Below are 19,970 nucleotides of genomic sequence, written 5' to 3'. Positions count from 1 at the left end.
ATTGGGTTGAGGTAGGGTGATTGTGGAGGCCAGGTCATCTGATGCAGCACTCCCTCACTCTCCTTCTTGGTCAAATAGCCCTTACACAGCCTGGAGGTGTGTTGGGTCATTGTCCTGTTGAAAAACAAATGATAGTCCCACTAAGCGCAAACCAGATGGAATGGTGTATCGCTGCAGAATGCTGTGGTAGCCATACTGGTTAAGTGTGCCTTGAATTCCAATTAAGCACAGACAGTGTCACCAGCAAAGCACACCCCACACCATCACACCTCCTCCTCCATCTCACATTTGGACTAAAGATTTAACAAAAGGACAGATTTCCACCGGTCAAATTGTCATATCTGCTCCTGCTACGCCCTCTGGTGTTCATCCGGTGTCTTCGTGACCTGCAGTTACTTCCCCTGTACACACTCTCTCTCTCCCTCTTCCTCTCTGCGTGATTGTGTGGTTGGAGACAGGTGTGCTGGAGTCAGAGCAGATCCCTACCAGCTGCAACTCGTTCCATAATCAAGACCTCTACAAATACTCAGTCCTGCCACTTCCACTCTGCCAGATCGTAATCTCTGCTCAGTCAGTTCATGATTCTAGACATTTATGATTATTCAAGATCATGTTACTCTGCTGCACCTGTTTCCTGCCTGACACCAGCTATCCTCTCATTGTAGTACCTCTCTGTTTCCTGTTCCACATCTCACCACCCAACTACCTTGCTCTGGATTTTACTCACCACTACCTGAATTCCCCTCAGGACCTGTTTACCCAGTTCTACTCAGCTAACTCCAACCTCAGTCTCCACATCTGGTTTTTCTGCAACTCATCCAAACTTCCCCGGATCTTCCCCGGATCCATATCTCCCTGTGTAACAATAAATATTTTGGTTCATTCATCCCTGTTTCCTGAACTGAGTCTGCTCTTGGGGTCCCGTGTCGCTCTGCTTAACACTAATTTCCATTGCTTGTTTCATGCCCAAGCAAGTATTTTCTTCTTATTGGTGTCCTTTAGTAATGGTTTCCTTGCAGCAATTCAACCATAAGTGGTGTTGGAGGGCCAGTAGGAGGCACTCTTTCCTCTGGTCTAAAAAAATATCCCAATGCCCCAGGGCAGTGATTGCCCTGTGTTGGGTGCCGTCTTTCGGATGGGACGTTAAACGGGTGTCCTGACTCTCTGAGGTCATTAAAGGTCATTAACTCTCACTTATCGTAAGAGTAGGGGCGTTAACCCCGGTGTCCTGGCTAAATTCCCAATCGGCCCTCAAACCATCACGGTCACCTAATAATCCCAGTTTACAATTGGCTCATTCATCCCCCTCCTCTCCCCTGTAACTATTCCCCAGGTCGTTGCTGCAAATGAGAACGTGTTCTCAGTCAACTTACCTGGTAAAATAACGGATTAAGGCGCAGCGTATGTTGACTTCCACATATTTTAATGAAAGTGAAACTAAGCAACGACAAATAAACAATAAACTAACAACAAAACATGACGACAATGCAGTGCGAACAGGCAACGTTACATACGCCAAAATAAATCACCTAGATAATCCACCCTAGTCATTGTTACGCCCCAATCACCATAGAGAAAAAACAGCTCTCTATGGTCAGTGCGTGACAATAAAGGACTGATTCACATAGTCTCCTCTGAACAGTTGATGTTGAGATGTGTCTGTTACTTGAACTTTGTGAAGCATTTATTTGGGCTGCAATTTCTGAGTCTTGTGACTCCAATAAACTTATCCTCTGCAGCAGAGGTAACTCTGGGTCTTCCTTTCCTGTAGCAGTCCTCATGAGAGCCAGTTTCATCATAGCGCTTGGTTTTTGCGACTGCACTTGAAGAAACTTTGAAAGTTCTTGACATTTTCCGTTTTGACTGACCTTTGTCTTAAAGTAATGATGGATTGTTTCTCTTTGCTTATTTTAGTTGTTCTTGCCATAATATGGACTTGGTCTTTTACCAAATAGGGACATTTGTATACCACCCCTACCTTGTCACAACACAACTGATTGGCTCAAACGCAGTAAGGAGGAAAGAAATTCCACATTAACTTTTAACAAGACACACCTCTTAATTAATTGAAATGCATTCCAGGTGACTACCTCATGAAGCTGGTTGAGAGAATGCCAAGAGTGCAAAGCTGTCGTCAAGGCAAAGGGTGGCTACTTTGAATAATATTTTGATGCATTTTGATTTGTTTAACACTTTGTTGGTTACTACATGATTCCTTGTGTTATTTCATAATTTTGATGTATTCACTAAAATTCTACAATGTAGAAAATTATAAAAAATAAAGAAAAATCCTTGAGTAGGTGTGTCCAAACTTTTGACTTGTACATCTCCTCTGTTTCCAGTTTCTCCATCATCAGCCACTCATCTTCCTCAATCCCAGCCCTAATCCCCCAGTACTTCTCCGAGATTCTATCCCTGTAGGCTTTAGCAGAGTGCTACAAGAGTGTGACAACAATATGAGAGACTGTGAATGTACTGTATTGTATAATATCAAGCTGTGATATTGACAATGAGAAGGGTGGTGATTATGCATTTACTTCACAGTAATTACAACTGGAGATAGCCATTTTAAGAGGATATTTTTTTAAATGGATGCATTGCTTTGCCATATCTTCATCATGAAGGGATTTGTCCATAGTATTTACCATAGTCTTTGTGTACAGTCACTCCAAGTCCTTAATTTAATATTTTGCCACTCTCCTCCTCTTCAGCAGCTGGCTCATATTGGCCTCCAACATGTTCTACAGATAGAGATACAACAGAACCATACAAGAAGGATAGGCCATAGGTACATAACAACAAAAAAACAGATGGTAAGGTTAAAGGTAATATTTTCATGGAACAAATTATATTATTTGAATGATATCTTTGCTAAGTCTGTTGGCGAGGTCTTGCTAACTCCTATGATAATTGTCATGTTTGGCTATAGGCTACTACAGCATGAACAGATCTGGGACCAGGCTAGTCTTTAGGTCTACATCACAGTGTGTTTTCACCTTGTGGTCTGGGTAGGCTTCCCGCAGCTGAACAGCCTGGTGGTTCTTTTACAGGCCGACCAGAACACAGAGGGAACACGCAGGCACACGCTCCTCCAAACAGAACAGCTTCAGCTCCTCACGGTCAGGGATGGGCAAAAATGAAAAAATATAATTACAAAATTCCATAAAGATCAATGTATCAAAATAAAAATACATGTATTTTAAAATACTTATATACATTTGCAGGTAGCCGGGCTGAACAGCAACAACATTCTCAGTACGACTGTGATAGTTTGTTGTTTATCTACCTTAGTTGAATGCACTGACTTTAAGTCACTCTGGACAATTGCCTGCTAAATTACCAAAATGTAAATGTCAATGTGAAAATGAACATACAAAAATAAGCTGAAAAGCACACTGGGTATTATTATTGGCCTTGTTCTGGGGCGGAGCGTATTAGAATACTACTCAGCATGTTTTGCAATGGTTCATTTTTACATATACATTTATATTTAGTTAATTTAGCAGATACTTTTATCACACCATTGTGCCTTCACAGTTTTGATACCAATGCAGGTTGAAAGGGTGCCACAAAATTGTGATCCAAAAAAATGTATAGAAAAGTATTTTGAAAATACAAATTTCAGCTCTTGAAAGTATGTTGTTACAAAATACATTGGAGTGTAGTTCAGCCCAGTGTAATACAAATTAGAAAATATTCAGAAGTAATTGAAATATCTGCTCGCAGTGCTCCCAGCCCTCAGTCACCTCCACCAGGTTGTGCGCCCTCAGTGCTGCCCTCTGCTGGTGGAGAAGGGCATGTGCCTCGCACAGGTATGCATCAGAAGTAAGACACAGCCTCACTGCCATGGCCTCACTGCTATGCAGTGGTCACAGATGAACACAGAAGCTGATGATGGTGATTGTGATGTCCCTGCTGGGTTAAAAACAACTACATTTGGGTAAATTTTGGACAGAACTCATGTTGGGTTATTTTGACCCAGCTGGGCTGGGTTGTTGAGGCTGGCTATTGAGCTATGATCCACTGGGTCAGACCAGAAGACTTGAGGTGTGGCTTAGTAAGGGCGAGGCATTCAGATAGTTATTTTTTTGCCACCCATGAGAGTAAATGTAATTCCAGTTGAACGATGAGACTTTTGCATCTTAATCCCAATGTTGGGATAGTTACTACTTTGTTATAACATGTAAATAACATTATTAATTTTATGGTAAAATAGGTAATGTGCAAAAATATAGAAGAAAAATCCAAAAGTGCAGTGTACAAATTTAACATGATGAACATGGCCAAAAATAACAATCTGAAAGCCACACCCCCAATAGGCCACACCTTTGGATTAACCAAACATGGGTTAAATGAACCAAAAATTTGATTTGTATTCACTTTCATGGTGGGTTGACCCAGCTGATGGGTCTTTTTTAAAGGTACTGAACAGTCATTCTGATTACCATGTAAAATAGGCTTTTGAGTGACTAAAATATCATCCATAATACATTTTGTTGTGTTACAGCTCAAAATTCAAAAATCAAACCAAATTTATTTATATAGCCCTTCGTACATCAGCTGATATCTCAAAGTGCTGTACAGAAACCCAGCCTAAACCCCCAAACAGCAAGCAATGCAGGTGTTGAAGCACGTTGGCTAAGAAAAACTCCCTAGAAAGGCCAAAACCTAGGAAGAAACCTAGAGAGGAACCAGGCTATGAGGGGTGGCCAGTCCTCTTCTGGCTGTGCCGGGTGGAGATTATAACATAACATGGCCAAGATGTTCAAATGTTCATGGTCAAATAATAGGTCTGGGACAGGTAGCACATCCGGTGAACAGGTCAGGATTCCATAGCCGCAGGCAGAACAGTTGAAACTGGAGCAGCAGCACGGCCAGGTGGACTAAGGACAGCAAGGTAGGTATGTACGGCAGGACCAAATCAGAGAGATAGGTAGAAGCAAGCCCATGTAATGCTTTGTAGGTTAACAGTAAAACCTTGAAATCAGCCCTTGCCTTGACAGGAAGCCAGTGTAGGGAGGAGTAATATGATCACATTTTTTGGTTCAAAATAGATCAAAAAAGAATAATCTCTCACCATAATGACATAGTGAAAACGTTTTTAGAAATGTTTTAACATTTATTTAAATTGAAATACAGAAACATTTACATAAGTAAGCATTCACACCCCTGAGTCAGTACATGTTAGAATCACCTATAAACAGAGATTACAGCTGTAAGTCTTTCTGGGTGTCTCTTAATGTTTTGCACACGTGGATTGTAAAATATTTGCGCATTATTCTTTAAAAAATTCTTCAAGCTCTGTCAAGTTGATCATTGCTAGCCTGTTAAAGAAATGGCTGATTACTGCCCCCTTTGGAGAAATTGCGTGCCCATAGTAAACTGAAAAAAAATCTGTCAAAAATTGCTAATATATGCATATAATAATTATTATTGGATAGAAAACACTCTAAAGCTTCTAAAACCGTTGGAATTATGTCTGTAAGTATAGCAGAACTCACAGGGCAGGCATTCTTCCAAACTAGTTTTTTGGTCATGAAAGTTGGGGCAACTTTGACGTCATCGCCCCCACCCTTCCCAACCAGCTATGGATCTGGGGACACTTTCTATGTCTTCCACTAGATGTCCTCATTCTGTAGAGCGTTTAATTGTTCAAATCCCGCGAAAATTGGCCCTATGGGAGTGAATTAAGTGAGTGCCGCGAGAAAATACCTGTGCGTTAGGGTGCGAATTGGTCCCAGCCATTCCTTTGTTCCAGCACTCCGAAGAAGGACAAACAATGACCGGTTGAATTGAAAATTGTTTTGTATGTCTATAACATCCTAAAGCTTGGTTCTGCACTTAGTTTGACCTGTTTAGTCGACATATAATATGTAATTTTGAAGTTTTGATGCGCAACTTTTCCGGACCAGAGGACATTTTGGGTGCATTTCAGCTGATGTTATTAGCAGTAGCTAATACAAAGACGCAAGACTTGAAACCAAACGATGTATTGGGTAAGTATGAACCCTTCCAGTACATTCTGAACGAAGACTATCAAAAGGTAAGGGAATATTTATGCTGAAATCTGTGTTTCTGTTGACTCCAACATAGCGGAGAAATATAGCTTATATCTGAGCGCCGTCTCAGAATATTGAATAGTGGGCGATTTCTGTAACGTTAAAAATAAATGTAACAAAGTGATTGCATTAAGAAGCAGTGTATCTTTCTAACTATATGTAGAACATGTATATTTAGTCAAAGTTTATGATGTCTATTTACGTTATCTTGCGGCGCTACCTACATTTTCTGCTGACATTTTTGAGTATTTTCTGAACATGAATTCAATGTAAATGGACATTTATGGATATAAATGGCATATTATTGAGAAAAAAAATGTACTGTGTAACATGTCCTATTACTGTCATCTGATGAAGATTTTCAAAAGGTTAGTGAATGATTTATTTTTTAATCCTGCTTTTATAATTTTATATTTTCTGGGACAAAATGGCTGCCTCTTGTCTTGGTTTCGGTGGTGGTCTAATATAAATATTTGGTGTGTTTTCGCCGTAAAACATTTAAAAAATCTGACATGCTGGGTAGATGAACAAGGTGTTTATCTTTCATTTGAGCTATTGGACTTGTTAATGTGTGGAGGTTAAATATTTCTAAGAATATTTTTGCGTTCCATGCGCCACCGTTCCAGCTGAACGTGGGAGGGGATGTTCCCAAAGGGGATCCCTAAATCCTCATCAGGCTAGACAGCCATTTTCAAGTCTTGCCATAGATTTTCAAGTCAATAAAGGCAATTCAGAAATATTCAATGTTGTCATGGTAAGCAACTCCAGTGTATATTTTGCCATGTGTTTTGGGTTATTGTCCTGCTGGAAGGTGAATTTGACTACCAGTGTCTGTTGGAAGCAGACTGAACCAGGTTTTCCTTTTGGAACGCTTTGTATTCAGGGCATAAATGTAATTTCTTTGCCACATTTTTGGTAGTTTTACTTTAGTGCCTTATTGCAAACAGGATGCATGTTTAGGAATATTTGTTATCTGTACAGGCTTCTTTCTTTTCACTCTGTCATTTAGCTTAGTATTGTGGAGTCACCACAATGTTGTTGATCCATCCTCAGTTTTCTCCATTCACAGAAATTAAACCCTGTAACTGTTTTAAAGTTGGCCTCATGGTGAAATCCCTGAGCGGATTCCTTCCTCTCCGGCAGCGCAATATGACACTCACCTGGACTCCATCACCTCCTTGATTACCCGCACTATACATGTCACTCCCCTTGGTTCCTTCCCCGGGCATCAATATCTCTTTTTCATGTCTGTGTCGTTCGTGTTTGGATTATGGTGTGTTTTTCATTAAAACACTCACTCCCTGAACTTGCTTCCCAACTCTCAGCACACGTTACATTTGTAGTGACTGGGTGTATTGATACACCATCCGAAAGTGTCATTAATAACTTCACCATGCTCAAAGAGATATTTAATGTCTGCTTTTTTTACCCATCTACCAATAGTTGCCCTTCTTTGCAAGGCATTGAAAAACCTCCCTGGTCTTTGTGGCTGATTCTGTGTTTGAAATTCACTGCTCGACTGAGGGACCATACAGATAATTGTATGTGTGGGGTACAGGAATGAGGTAGTCATAAAATAATAATGTTAAACACTGTTATTGCACACAGAGTGAGTCCATGTAACGTATGTGACATGTTAAGCACATTTTAATTCCTGAACTTCTTTAGGCTTGCGATAACAAAGGGGTTGAATACTTATTGACTCAAGATATTTCAGCTTTTCATTTTTAATTAATTTGTAAAAATGTCTAGAAACATATGGGGTATTGTGTGCAGGACAGTGACATACAATCTCAATTTAATCCATTTTAGATTAAGCCTGTAACACAACAAAATGTGGAAAAAGTCAAGGGGTGTGAAGGCTTTATATTTAAATTAGGTCAGAGAATATCATGTTCCCATTGGTGTACTAAAATGAGCGTTAGAGTGATGTCACCCTATCCTCTTAATATTCCCGCCTCCTGAATCCAAATGATGTACATGCTGTAGGGGACCAGTAACTTTATGATTCAACTTTATCAATGTAGAAACAACAGCCATTTTTCATACTTTGGTCATCATACTTTGAGCTGGTTTCATCCAAATACTGTATCATCAAATTTCATGAAAAATGATTTAGACTATTCCTGACCTTTAACTTAATCCATAGGTTATTTTCAAGAGGTGTGGCTTTCATATAGGTATTTGTTTGACCACCCGTGAGACTAAATTACATTACTGTTCATAATGTTATGTTTGTACCCTGCAAATTTAAATTACCCTTCTACATTTTTGCACATTATATTTTTTTTATATATAATTAGTAATAAAATATTATAACAAAGTGGTAACTATCCCAACATTGGGATACGCATAAGCACACAACATGTGTAAGCCTCGTTAATTTACAAAAGTGTCTGTGCTCAACATTAATATGTGTTGACAATACAACAAAACAGATTAATCGGAATGACATTTACTCTCACAGGTGACCAAAAATAACCATCTGAAAGTCAAGCCCTTACTTAGCCATGCCTCCAGCCTTCCGATATGACCCGGTGGATCATTTTATTTATTTAACCAGGAAGGGCTCATTGAGGTTTAAAATCTCATTTTCAAGAGCATCCTGGCCAAGATAGGCAGCACCAAGTCATTACAAAAATTACAGACAACAACATGAAAAACTACAAATAATCTAGTAAAAACCATAGAATTCACAAGAGTATAACAAAATCAAAAACAGCTACTTAAAAACATTGACAGGTCAGGGAATCATAAAACCCCTTTTAGCAAATTCAGTTTGGACATTTGGAACAGTTAGCAGGAGAAAGTCCAGCGAACGAAGAGAGTACCCACCACATTTCTGAGCAATTGAAATGCCAAAATGAAAAGGTAGTAAACCCAAAATGGCTTTGTAAATAAAAGTATACCAGTGACTGAGCCTACGAGTGACTAGAGAAGGCCAGCCAACCCTGGTATACAAAGTGCAGTGGTGCGTAAGGGTTTTGCAGTTTAAAATGAATCTCAAAGTGCCATGGTAAAGGGTGTCAATTGATCTCAAACACTGAGCGGAAGTATTCATATATAAAATATCCCCATAGTCTAGTAAAGGCATACATGTAGCTGATACTAGCCTCCTTCTGGCTTCAAAAGAAAAACAGGCCTTATTCCTAAATAAAGTAGCCACCCTCTCAACGAGCTTTATGAGTAATGCTTTTCCAATGAGGAATGCTTTTTACACACATTTAACACATTTTCTGGGTAGGCACAAAACTACCTTCATACTTCCATTAACTTTTTAAAACGGATACCGAGTCCTGAGACACTTGATGGGGTCGTAGAGCAAAATGGAGAACACCATCGTGTTCGTGAGAATAATAATTGTTTGTAGGTCAAACCTTTCAGACGCTACACACGTCTTTGTAAAAAGAAAGATTTTCGGGATGTCTCATGATCTGACAAACACTCCTTTAACTCTGCCACCTTTCAATGAGGAAGTGCAACATTTATTTTTATTTATTTATTTTTATTTAACCTTTATTTAGCCTTTATTTAACTAGGACTTAACTAACTCATTTACAGTGATGGCCTACCAAAAGGCAAAAGGCCTCCTGCTGGGATGGGGGCTGGGATTAAAAATAAAGAATAAAATAAAAATATAGGACAAACACACATCACAACACCATATAAAGCACGTCTAAGACAACAACATAGCATGTTAGCAACATACCACGACAACAGCATGGTAGCAACACAAAATGGCAGCAGCACAACATGGTAGCAGCACAAAACATGGTACAAACATTATCGGGCAGAGACAACAGCACAAATGGTAAGAAGGTAGAGACAACAATACATCATGTGAAGCAGCCACAACTGTCAGTAAGAGTGTCCATGATTGAGTTTTTGAATGAATAGATGGAGATAAAAAATGGTCCAGTTTGAGTGTTTTTTGCAGCTCGTTCCAGTCACTAGCTGCAGCGAACTGAAAAGAGGAGCGACCCAGGGATGTGTGCTTTTTTGAGAGCCCATGCTCTAACAATGGAACGTATAGGGAAATAATTCAATCTAGCTCCCAGTATGCAATTCCTGTGACTTCCACTGGGAGTCAGCACTCAATGTTCAAGGTTACAGGCTTGTTTCTTCCAAAACGAGTAAGAATAATGAGTTTTACTACAGGGAAATTTGTGTTTGCGTGCGCCATGAAAACGTGCATCTACTAATATTGGTTTCCTATTGAAAGTACTTCTTTCCGTATTAAATATTATAGTTTGATTACATTTTAGGGTATCTGAGGATTAAATACAAACATATTTTGATTTGTTGAAACAAAGTTTAGGGGTCGATTTTTGGGTTCCTATCTTGGCTAGTTGAACGAGTGGATTACTCAAATCGATGGCATCAACTAAACTAACTTTTTGGGATATAAAGAAGGATTTTATCTAACAAAACGACACTACTTGTTATAGCTGGGACCCTTTGGATGACAAATCAGAGGAAGATTTTCAAAAAGTAAGTGAATATTTAATCGCTATTTGTGAATTTATGAATCCTGTGCCGGTGGAAAAATATTTTGATGTGGGGTGCCGTCCTCAAACAATCACATGACATGCTTTTGCTGTAAAGCCTATTGTAAATTGGACAGTGCAGTTAGATGAACAAGAATTTAAGCTTTCAACCAATATAAGACACTTGTATGTACCGGTTTAAAGTTTAATATCCATTTTTATGAATATTTATTCAACGGAAGTTGTCTCGCTAGCGGGACGCCAAGCAAGAAGAAGTTCTTAACAGAATGTGATTTAGGCAGAATGAGTGTTGTATATGGATGATGAGGGTTGTAAGTGGGTATCTCAAATAAAGGGGAGTGAGGTCTAAGAGGGTTTTATAAATAAGCATCAACTAGTGGGTCTTGCGATGGGTATACGGAGATGACCAGTTAATAACAGAGTAATATAGAGTGCAGTGATGTGTCCTGTATGGAGCATTGGTGACAAATCTGATGGCCGAATGGTAAAGATCACCTAGCCACTCGAGAGCACCCTTACCTGTAATTTGCATCCCCGTAATCTAGCATGGGTAGGATGGTCATCTGAATCAGGGTTATTTTGGCAGCTGAGGTAAAAGAGGAGTGATTACAATAGAGGAATTCTAGATTCGAGTCTAGATTCGACCTTAGCCTGCAGCTTTGATATGTGCTGAAAGAAGGACAGTGTACTGTCTAGCCATACTCCCAAGTACTTGCATGCTGTGACTACCTCAAGCTCTAAACCCTCAGAGGTAGTAATCACACCGGTGGGGAGAGGGGCATTATTTTTACCAAACCACATTACCTTTGTTTTGGAGGTGTTCAGAGAAAGGATAAGGGCAGAGAAAGCTTGTTGGACACTAAGAAATCTTTGTTGTAGAGCATTTAACACAAAATCCGGGGAGGGGCCAGCTGGGTATTAGACTGGATCATCTGCATATAAATGGATGAGAGAGCTTCCTACTGCTTGAGCTATGAATAGCTTCTGCCCCCAAGCTATAAGACTACTAAACAAGACTGCTAAATTGCTCATCAAATGGCTACCTGCATTGACCCTTTTTTTTGCAATAACTATCTTGCACTAACTCTATGCACACACACACACACACACACAGGCGTACACTGACACCCCAACACACACATACACATACACTCACTACATACAGTACACTATATTATCTTAATCTTTAACTCTGCATTGTTGGAAAAAGACCCTTAGTAAGCATTTCACTGTCAGTCTACACCTGTTGTTTCCGAAGCACGTGTCAAATATATTTTGATTTGATTTAAGAATTTTGCAATGAGATCCCCAGAAGTTTGATAGAATTCAGAGGTTAGCCCATCACTACCAGGGGATTTGTTATTTTTTAACTGTGTGATACCATATTATTTGATCTCCTCTCTATTGAATTCCTCATCAACATAATTGCCACCCGGAATGGAGTTAGATAATTGATTTGAGTTATTCAGACCAGAGTCAAATGAGTACAAAATATAATAAAAGTTTGCAGTGATATTGATTTACTATCTTCAGTGACCATGACATCATTATTCAGTCTCCTGAACATATTCAGTTCACCTCTTTTCTTTTCCAAATTAAATAAATATTTGCTGTTATTTTCACCCTACTCTAAACACTCTTCTAGATCTTATAAAGCCACTTCTAGCTTTATCCGAATACATTTTGTCCAATTGTTCTTGCTAAGAGATTAAGTCGAGCCTTATCATCCACATCATAGTTATCTTTTTCTGTGATATCAGTTATTTATTTAGCTAATTTCACTCACCGAGCTCTTCTAGCATATGTCCTTTACTGTCTGCTTTAGAAACATAAACTTCACCTTCAAAATTGTGGGATAGAATGGCAAACCCCGCTGAATGATTAGTGCTGTTCACTAACCATGTCAACACGCCATTGACTTTCCCAAAAAGTATTGTCTTATAAGCATGAATGTGTCTCAAAAATAAGATCTGCGTCACAGTGTTTACAAAATAGAAGAAAAGCGTTCCTCTTCACCAAATTACACAACCATCTATTGCTGATGACTGACATAAGGGCATGTACTGTACCTGATAGATCTATCTGGTGTATATGATTATGATGGACATTATGCTTCTTGACAGTGTCATAAAGTGTATTTTCTACAAGTTATATAACATATGAGGATAAAAAACATGACTGTAAACAATTCATTACTGCAACAATAAATGATTTAAGAAACAAACTTTCAAATTGAAAGGAATCTTCTTGGCAGGGAAAACTCATTTGAATAAACGTGGGTTTTGACACTATTATGTAGGTGTCATAACCAGACAGAAAATAACACAATATATATTATGACAGGTTATGACAAGTTATGTCATCTGTTATGACATAGTATGACATGGTCATGACCGTATAATAAAGTGTTATGATACTGAGTGTCAAGTAAGTGTTATTGAAGTTTCTTATCCTTCAGAAAGTAATTTCCTTTTGCATTGCTCCAGACCACATCTCTCGCTGTGCGGAATGCAAACAGGATTGTCATCGTGTGTGACCATTCAGTGTTTTCTTCCCAAGGCAATGGGCAACATCCACAGCATTCTCCATGTAATTCTTTCCATGCTCAGGTGCCACATTCAGGCAGATATCTATCACCTTTCGTTTGACATTTTCGTTGGTCTTCTCTGAAAACCAGTTAAGACACAGAGCCCATCTCCGTCGGGAATATTTCAGAGTCCGCCAGACGCACCACCATAGAAGCGATGGTTTTCTCCAGTACAGCACACTTTTTTACAAACTTTTGAGTCTCACTGAATGCAAAAGTCACAGACGCCTTGAGCTCTTTGATGCATGATGCATTCTCCTTCACCATCTTCTCCAGGTTGTCAGCTCTCTCGTTTGTTTTAGCCGTAACTGCTTGGATGATGTTCGACTGCAGATCATAAAGTGAAAGATCATTTCGCTTCATCTTGTGGATAGGGCTGTATTAGGAGCTATTCACTGGGGCATCTGAGTCATTCGAAACCCCTTCCCCATCAGTAAGCATTTCATCCTCAGAAGAATCAGGGCCAAGGGATAGCTGTCTTGCTCTTGATTAATCATGTTCAGTAGCTAGGTTAACCATTTCTTGACTACATCCTTGTGGCTAGCGTTGGCTTTTTTACCTTTTCCTCTTGAGTCCCCAACCACCGGAATTTCTGGTTTTCAGGGGAAATAGAAAGAGAGGGTGTGACGTGACTTCCACTTTTGGACTTTAACAAGAGTCATCACTAGTTACGACAGCCACAAAGTCATAATTATGGCCAAACCCCGCCTATTTCTACCATTTAGTTTCAGGTGTTTCCTTTACGCCTGCTACTTTAGGTTATGGGGGAGCAATGAGTGAACACCATAGAAGAAGACCAAAATATGACAACAAAGATGGAAAAGGCCTATGGCTCCCCCTGTCTCCTAAAGTGGGAATGCACCACATCTGTACTCTATTTTACGCATGCTAAGACTACAATGAACATATTACAATATGGTGAAACTATCGTACTCTGTCTCTACTTTTGTTAGATGTTCTAAGTCAAGAGAGTAACGAAGTTCAAGTTAAATTATTCAAATTGCCACACAGAGGAAGAAGGTACAGTGGTTTGTTGGATATGTACAGTAACATAGAAATATGTAAATACACTACAGTATATATGAGAATATTCCAAGATGGAACCTGAAAACTGCTGAGTTGAACAAAGATTATTACACACCAAAGCCGTCATTCAGAATGATTTCAATATGGCTGTTACAGTAGGACAGGTAGGGGGCAGATGTTTGTGAGAGTGAGTGAAGTCCAGTTTTGCAACTAACCTTTTTCAAACCTGTTCCGAGTCATGTTTTTCTCAGGACCAAACCAGTGTGCAACTCTATTGTCTGGGCCTAGAAAAGAGTCCGACTGGATTTGTATGACAATGGAATTCAATCTAAAGGGAGCATGAGGTTGACATGTGCTTAGTGTCATGGGGGCAGATATATAGAACAGTTTGTGCTGACATGATAACTCACCTGATTTTACTAACAATGCTCTGTCCTTTTTTCGGACACATAAAAGGCTCTGGGATGAGGACAGGCCTGTCCTGTTGACCTACACAGTCATGATGGGTAAGGTAAGCAGAACATATCATTGTCCTAAAAAAAAACATTACAGACTGTCAAGTCTATTGCAATTCAAGTTCAGGTTTAGTCATAAGGGTTCTGTGTGAAATCATAATTGTTGTACGATCCCAGGAAAAGTGTTGCCTGCTTCCAGATATGATTGTGCTGTATACCCAACTCCTGTAGCAGTTGTTTGGCATGACATTGACAATGACCATGACAATAGGTGTTAGTGCGTCAGCACATACAGATCTGGGACCAGGCTAGGAAAATAGTACTTGAGGGGTTCTCCTATCCTTTGTGCAATTCTGAAAAATACTTGCAATGTCAATTTCATGTGTAAATCCAAATAAAGAGGTGTTTTTCACCCAGAAAGTAGGTTCTAAGCTAGTTTGATTAAAATGTAGAGATGTTTTTGTGCTTGTATTCCCATTACTTTAGAGGCTTTCATTAAAATCTATAGATGTGCTTCTGCCTGTATTCCCATTAACTTTAGAGGCTCTCTGTTCAGATCATCTTCTATGAGGGCAGGAATTTTGAGGGACGCCACTATGAGTGCAGTGGTGACTGCGCTGACATGCACTCCCACTTCTCCCGGTGTAACTCCATCCGGGTGGACAGTGGGTGCTGGGTGGCCTATGAGAAGTCTAACTATTCTGGGTACCAGTACATGCTGACAAGGGGGAAGTACCCCGACCACCACCGCTGGTCCGGCTTCAACGACTGCATCCGCTCCTGTCGCATCATCCCTGCTGTGAGAACAACTTCATCTTGACTGACATGACACAACATAGCACAAACAAATGCTCTTGAATCTGTTATACCTTCATAAACAGTTATGACAGCTGACACAAGTTAGACATGTTAGCATATGCAATTGACTTGACACAAACTTGTATTTGTGGGATGTATTGACATGTTGAATGCACCGAGGTGTCTGTTTTGAACTGCTGGCACACAGCTCGGACACCCATGCATACCCCACAAGACATGCCACCAGAGGTCTCTTCACAGTCCCCAAGTCCAGAACAAATTATGGGAGGCGCACAGTACTACATAGAGCCATGACTACATGGAACTCTAGTCCACATCAAGTAACTCATGCCAGCAGCAAAATTAGATTTAAAAAAGAGATACAAATACTGTGAAGCAACACAAACATAGACACATGCATACAAAACACACAATAACATATGTATTATACACACATGTATACATGGATTCTGTGTTATACATATGTGGTAGTGGAGTGAAGGCCTGAGGGCGCACAATTAATATATTGTGAAATCTGTTATGAATGTATTGTAATGTTTTCCAAACTGCCTTAATTTTTCCTGGACCCCAGGAACAGTAGCTGCTGCCTTGGCATGGGGATGGGGATCCATAATAAATACAAATACAAACTATTATTTAGGAATGTTTGTATGAGGTATGCCTTGCCAATTGAAATTGACCAAAACAACGATTTTGTTTGAATCAATACAGGCTTAAATGTAACTGTCAGATTTTTGTCAGATTCAGATTCAAGATTACTATACATTTACATCAGCTGTCATGATTGAGTAGAACACCCTACATCATTTTTATGACAATATTGTGTGTACCTAGGGAGCCTTCATACTGTTCAGACCTAAAAGTCTAATATAGAGACCATTATTTCAGTTCTTTAAAGTTAATACATTTTCTCTTTGCGCAGTATAATGGAAACTACAGGATGAAGATCTTTGAGAGATCAGACTTTGGGGGCAAGATGATGGAGCTGAGCGATGACTGTCCCAACCTGCAGGACCGCTTCCACCTGAGAGACATCTCATCCTGCAATGTCATGGAGGGCTACTGGATCCTTCATGAGCACCCCAACTACAGGGGTCGTCAGTACTTCCTACGCCCTGGCGAGTACAACAAGCACAGCGACTGGGGCAGCATGAGCTCCACCAGTGGCTCAGTGCGTCGCGTCATAGAGCTGAAGCAAACCAACCAATAAATCAGAGTCTCTAGATCTCTCTCTCCTGCCAGGCTAGATCTCTCTAAAAGCCTGTAGAATTCTGTACAGGGGTTGACAAAATGAGTCAATCTCAACATACGGTTGGTGTCAGGGAATAAGGAGATTCTCCTTTAATAATTAGTATCACTGGATGATAATATGACTGGGCTGAAGTAAGAAAGCAGTGTCTTGGAATCCTGGTGTAGATGTACAAAGAGCATTTAGAAGGTTTTATGCAGACAGAAGTGCATTTATACACACCCTCCGCTCACATTGAATAATTAACCAGTGGATGGTAGGATGGAACAGTATATTTAATTGTGTCCCTAATGCAGCGGCAAAGACAGTTGCAACTTCTTCCAACTGAGAAGCCTGCTTAAATTGTTGTGGTGTTTTAACAATATTCTGACCTCCTAAATTCAAACACATGAATTTGTGTCTGAGGCAAAATCACTTTGTTAACTTGTCAATGTTACACTTGTCATGGAATTGCCACCAGGGACTCAAAAGTCAAACTTGAATGAATCATTCTTTATTATAATCATTCTTTATTATAATCATTCTTTATTATCAGAATGCTGGAGAGGTCACAGTCAAACTTAGATGCATAAAGTACCGGTCTGAAATGAGCTCTTTCAGGGCAGTCCTTTAAGTTCTCTTATATACTGCTTACACAGACAAGTTACTGTATGTAGGCATGGTTCATAGGCTTGGTTCCTGCATGTGTCTGGTACAGTGTCCTATCTTAACTTTTAGAACATTCTGACAAAAGGTCTGAGGAGGGGGTCATGACCGTCTCCCACTCATATCTCTACCAAGCACCCACAGGAACCAATGATTGTATGAGACAAGATGTACAAAGTTGTCTCCAGACTATGCATTTATCCTCCACATTCCCTACTTTTATCACTTCTATGATAATAATCGTTACAAATTTAATGAGATAAACACTTTCAAACCCTTCATTCTGGGTTATACAATCTAATTATTATGGTAATACTATCATCATAATAAAGGTTATGCTTCTATTAACGGCAGTGAATTTATCAAATATACACACACATACACAGCATGTTAAAATTAGGCAAACTAAGCAAAAAACACACGCTGCAGCCTATTTGGCAATATGGGATCCCCAACTTCCAAATAGGGATTCCAACCAAGTTTTAAGCGTCCACTTTGTTTGTGGGGAATTATTCTTAGCAACAGTGACAATGTATTCGGCGAGATCAGGCATATTTGAAGAATTGATCTGGGACAAAAGTACAACATTTCATCGCCAAAGATTGCACGAGTGCCCCCACCTGCCAAGACTAAATCAATTACGGGCACGGTTGACCTCACCCCTCCTTCACGGCACTCATTCTTCTGGTGTTTCTTCATTTTCTTCTTCAGATAGCTTTACAGTTTGTCCTCCCAATATCACACATGTTCAAAGTGCATGGCCTTTGATCATGTCTCCATTCCAATATCTGGGGAATAATCAGATTTTCCCAAGCAGACAAATCTCTCACCTGAGCCGCCACTGTCTTTTACGGCCCATTATGTCTTGTCCATTTACCTACCAGTACACCAGCAGCATGAGAGAAGTTTGGACGGGGTCTCTCTCTATGCTCGCTCCACTTGGACTCATGTTGCACTCCCGGCATAAGGCATAAGGCATAAGAGAAAAGGCATGAGAGAAAAGGCAGTTGATAGCTTCGACTGGATGCTGTGTACAAGTTTCTGGCTCAGACTCAGGTCTCAGGTAGAAGTAGTGAAGGACCATAATGAATGCCATTATCGCTATTACTTCAGCCAGTTAGAGGGGGTGAGGTAGAGGGGGTGAGGTTCACACTGTTCTCAGTCAAATTATCTCTTCCCATTACTTTTAGATACCATCTGTGGTCACCTTTCGCCATAACCTGATGAGAGGACAGACCAGAATAACAGTTTAGTTTATGGCATTTCTGCTTCATGAAATCCAAACAAAATATTTACTGTATGACAAATTATTACTTCTACCAATATTATTAATACAGATTTCTAAGACACATGTCAGAAAATAACAAGACACTATTGAAACCATTTTTGCAAACTGGCTTATACTCCCCTATCACAGTGGTGACCTCAGGGCTAATCCTTTGGGAGAAATCCCCACCAACCAGCAGACCCAATCTGATGAGATTTGCATTGAAGCAAGACAAAAACAAAACAACAACAACAATACACTTCTTAATATATAATACCTCATCCTTTACCCAATCAAGCACTTATCTATAAGGTTACCTGCTTTGGTCCACAAGGCATAGTCTCAGTATGGTCTCTAAACAATCCGCAAACCCAACAATCTGATACATTCTGTAGTACAGAGACATTGCTCGCTATTTGTAGGGCCCCAGGGGACTGGTAATTCCCCCTTTGGACACATGACTCACATTGTAATTCATGCATCCAAAAAAACAACAACACTGCCGGTTAAATAAAAAAGAAACAAATCAGAATAACAAATCAAATTTGAATTACAACTCTTGATAACTCCATAAGGAAATCATTGAATCCCATAAGGTAATAGTAAAATAGACTTCATTGTTCATGTGCAGCTCTCTTTCTATCTATCTATCTCTTCTTCTCATGGTCCGTATCAAACATAGGACTATTGATGAATTATAAACTTCTTCCTAATTATCAGTGTTTACATATTCAATTTAAATCTCACCCAATGTCTCTAGCCTTTCTAGTGAGGCTGATCAGACCTCACCAGAAAGTCAGAACAGAGGTCAGAGGTCATTCAACCCCATTAAGTGAGTGTTTCTTTATATTTTCTTTCCTTGTACTTCAGACTCATTATTTAAAGACATTGCAAACATTTGTGCATCAGGTTTACGTCGTGTTTTTCAGTACATTTCTTACCAAGATAATTTACGTGTGCAACAAAAACTCTGACAACAGAAACTTGAGAAAATGTCATTTGTGTGCCCCTTTAAGGTGCATCCTAAAACTCAAATAAAAAGACCACACACAATAAATCAAACACAGGATTAACATCACCAATAAATATTCATAACGGGTGGGTTGTGTGTGGGTGCTGGCGTGTGTGGTAAAATGTAGGGTGAAAACAAACATAATGGCAAGGCCTCACTAAATTTGTGAGCTCCCTTAACAGCCGGATCCGGATACCTTTATACTGTATAGTACACCGTCTCAATAACTCCTCAAAGGTAGAGATACAGAATTATTGGTAAACTTGGTACTGGACATTCACCAGTCCTGGAAGAACAAAAAAATACTTTGTTTTCACTTTGCTACATCTTAGTCAGTCCAGAG

General features: G+C 39.7%; 1 protein-coding gene across 3 annotated transcripts; it reads left to right on the top strand.

Moving 5' to 3' along the window:
* The first annotated feature begins 14,562 nt into the window (after nt 1–14,562).
* LOC110525605 (gamma-crystallin S-1-like) lies at nt 14,563–18,580 on the top strand. Of its 3 annotated transcripts, none has more exons than XM_021605882.2 (3): nt 14,563–14,691; nt 15,192–15,434; nt 16,377–18,580. In XM_021605882.2, exons 1-3 carry the CDS (start codon nt 14,680–14,682, stop codon nt 16,662–16,664), a joined length of 543 nt encoding a protein of 180 aa, XP_021461557.1. In that variant the 5' UTR covers nt 14,563–14,679; the 3' UTR covers nt 16,665–18,580. The 3 variants fall into 3 exon arrangements, with proteins under 3 accessions (XP_021461557.1, XP_036836718.1, XP_036836724.1); XM_036980823.1 differs by having other exon boundaries at nt 14,658–14,691; nt 15,177–15,434; XM_036980829.1 differs by having other exon boundaries at nt 14,669–14,686.
* The last annotated feature ends 1,390 nt before the right edge of the window (nt 18,581–19,970 follow it).

Source organism: Oncorhynchus mykiss, chromosome 1, assembly GCF_013265735.2.
Source record: "Oncorhynchus mykiss isolate Arlee chromosome 1, USDA_OmykA_1.1, whole genome shotgun sequence".
NCBI classification, from domain to species: domain Eukaryota; kingdom Metazoa; phylum Chordata; class Actinopteri; order Salmoniformes; family Salmonidae; genus Oncorhynchus; species Oncorhynchus mykiss.
This window is presented reverse-complemented; position numbering and strand designations above follow the sequence as displayed.

What these genes read in the sequence shown, in the direction of transcription:
- LOC110525605 (XM_036980823.1), top strand. An exon ending in CCTGTCGCATCATCCCTGCT is followed by an intron (nt 15,435 to 16,376) that starts GTGAGAACAACT and finishes CTCTTTGCGCAG; the next exon opens with TATAATGGAAACTACAGGAT.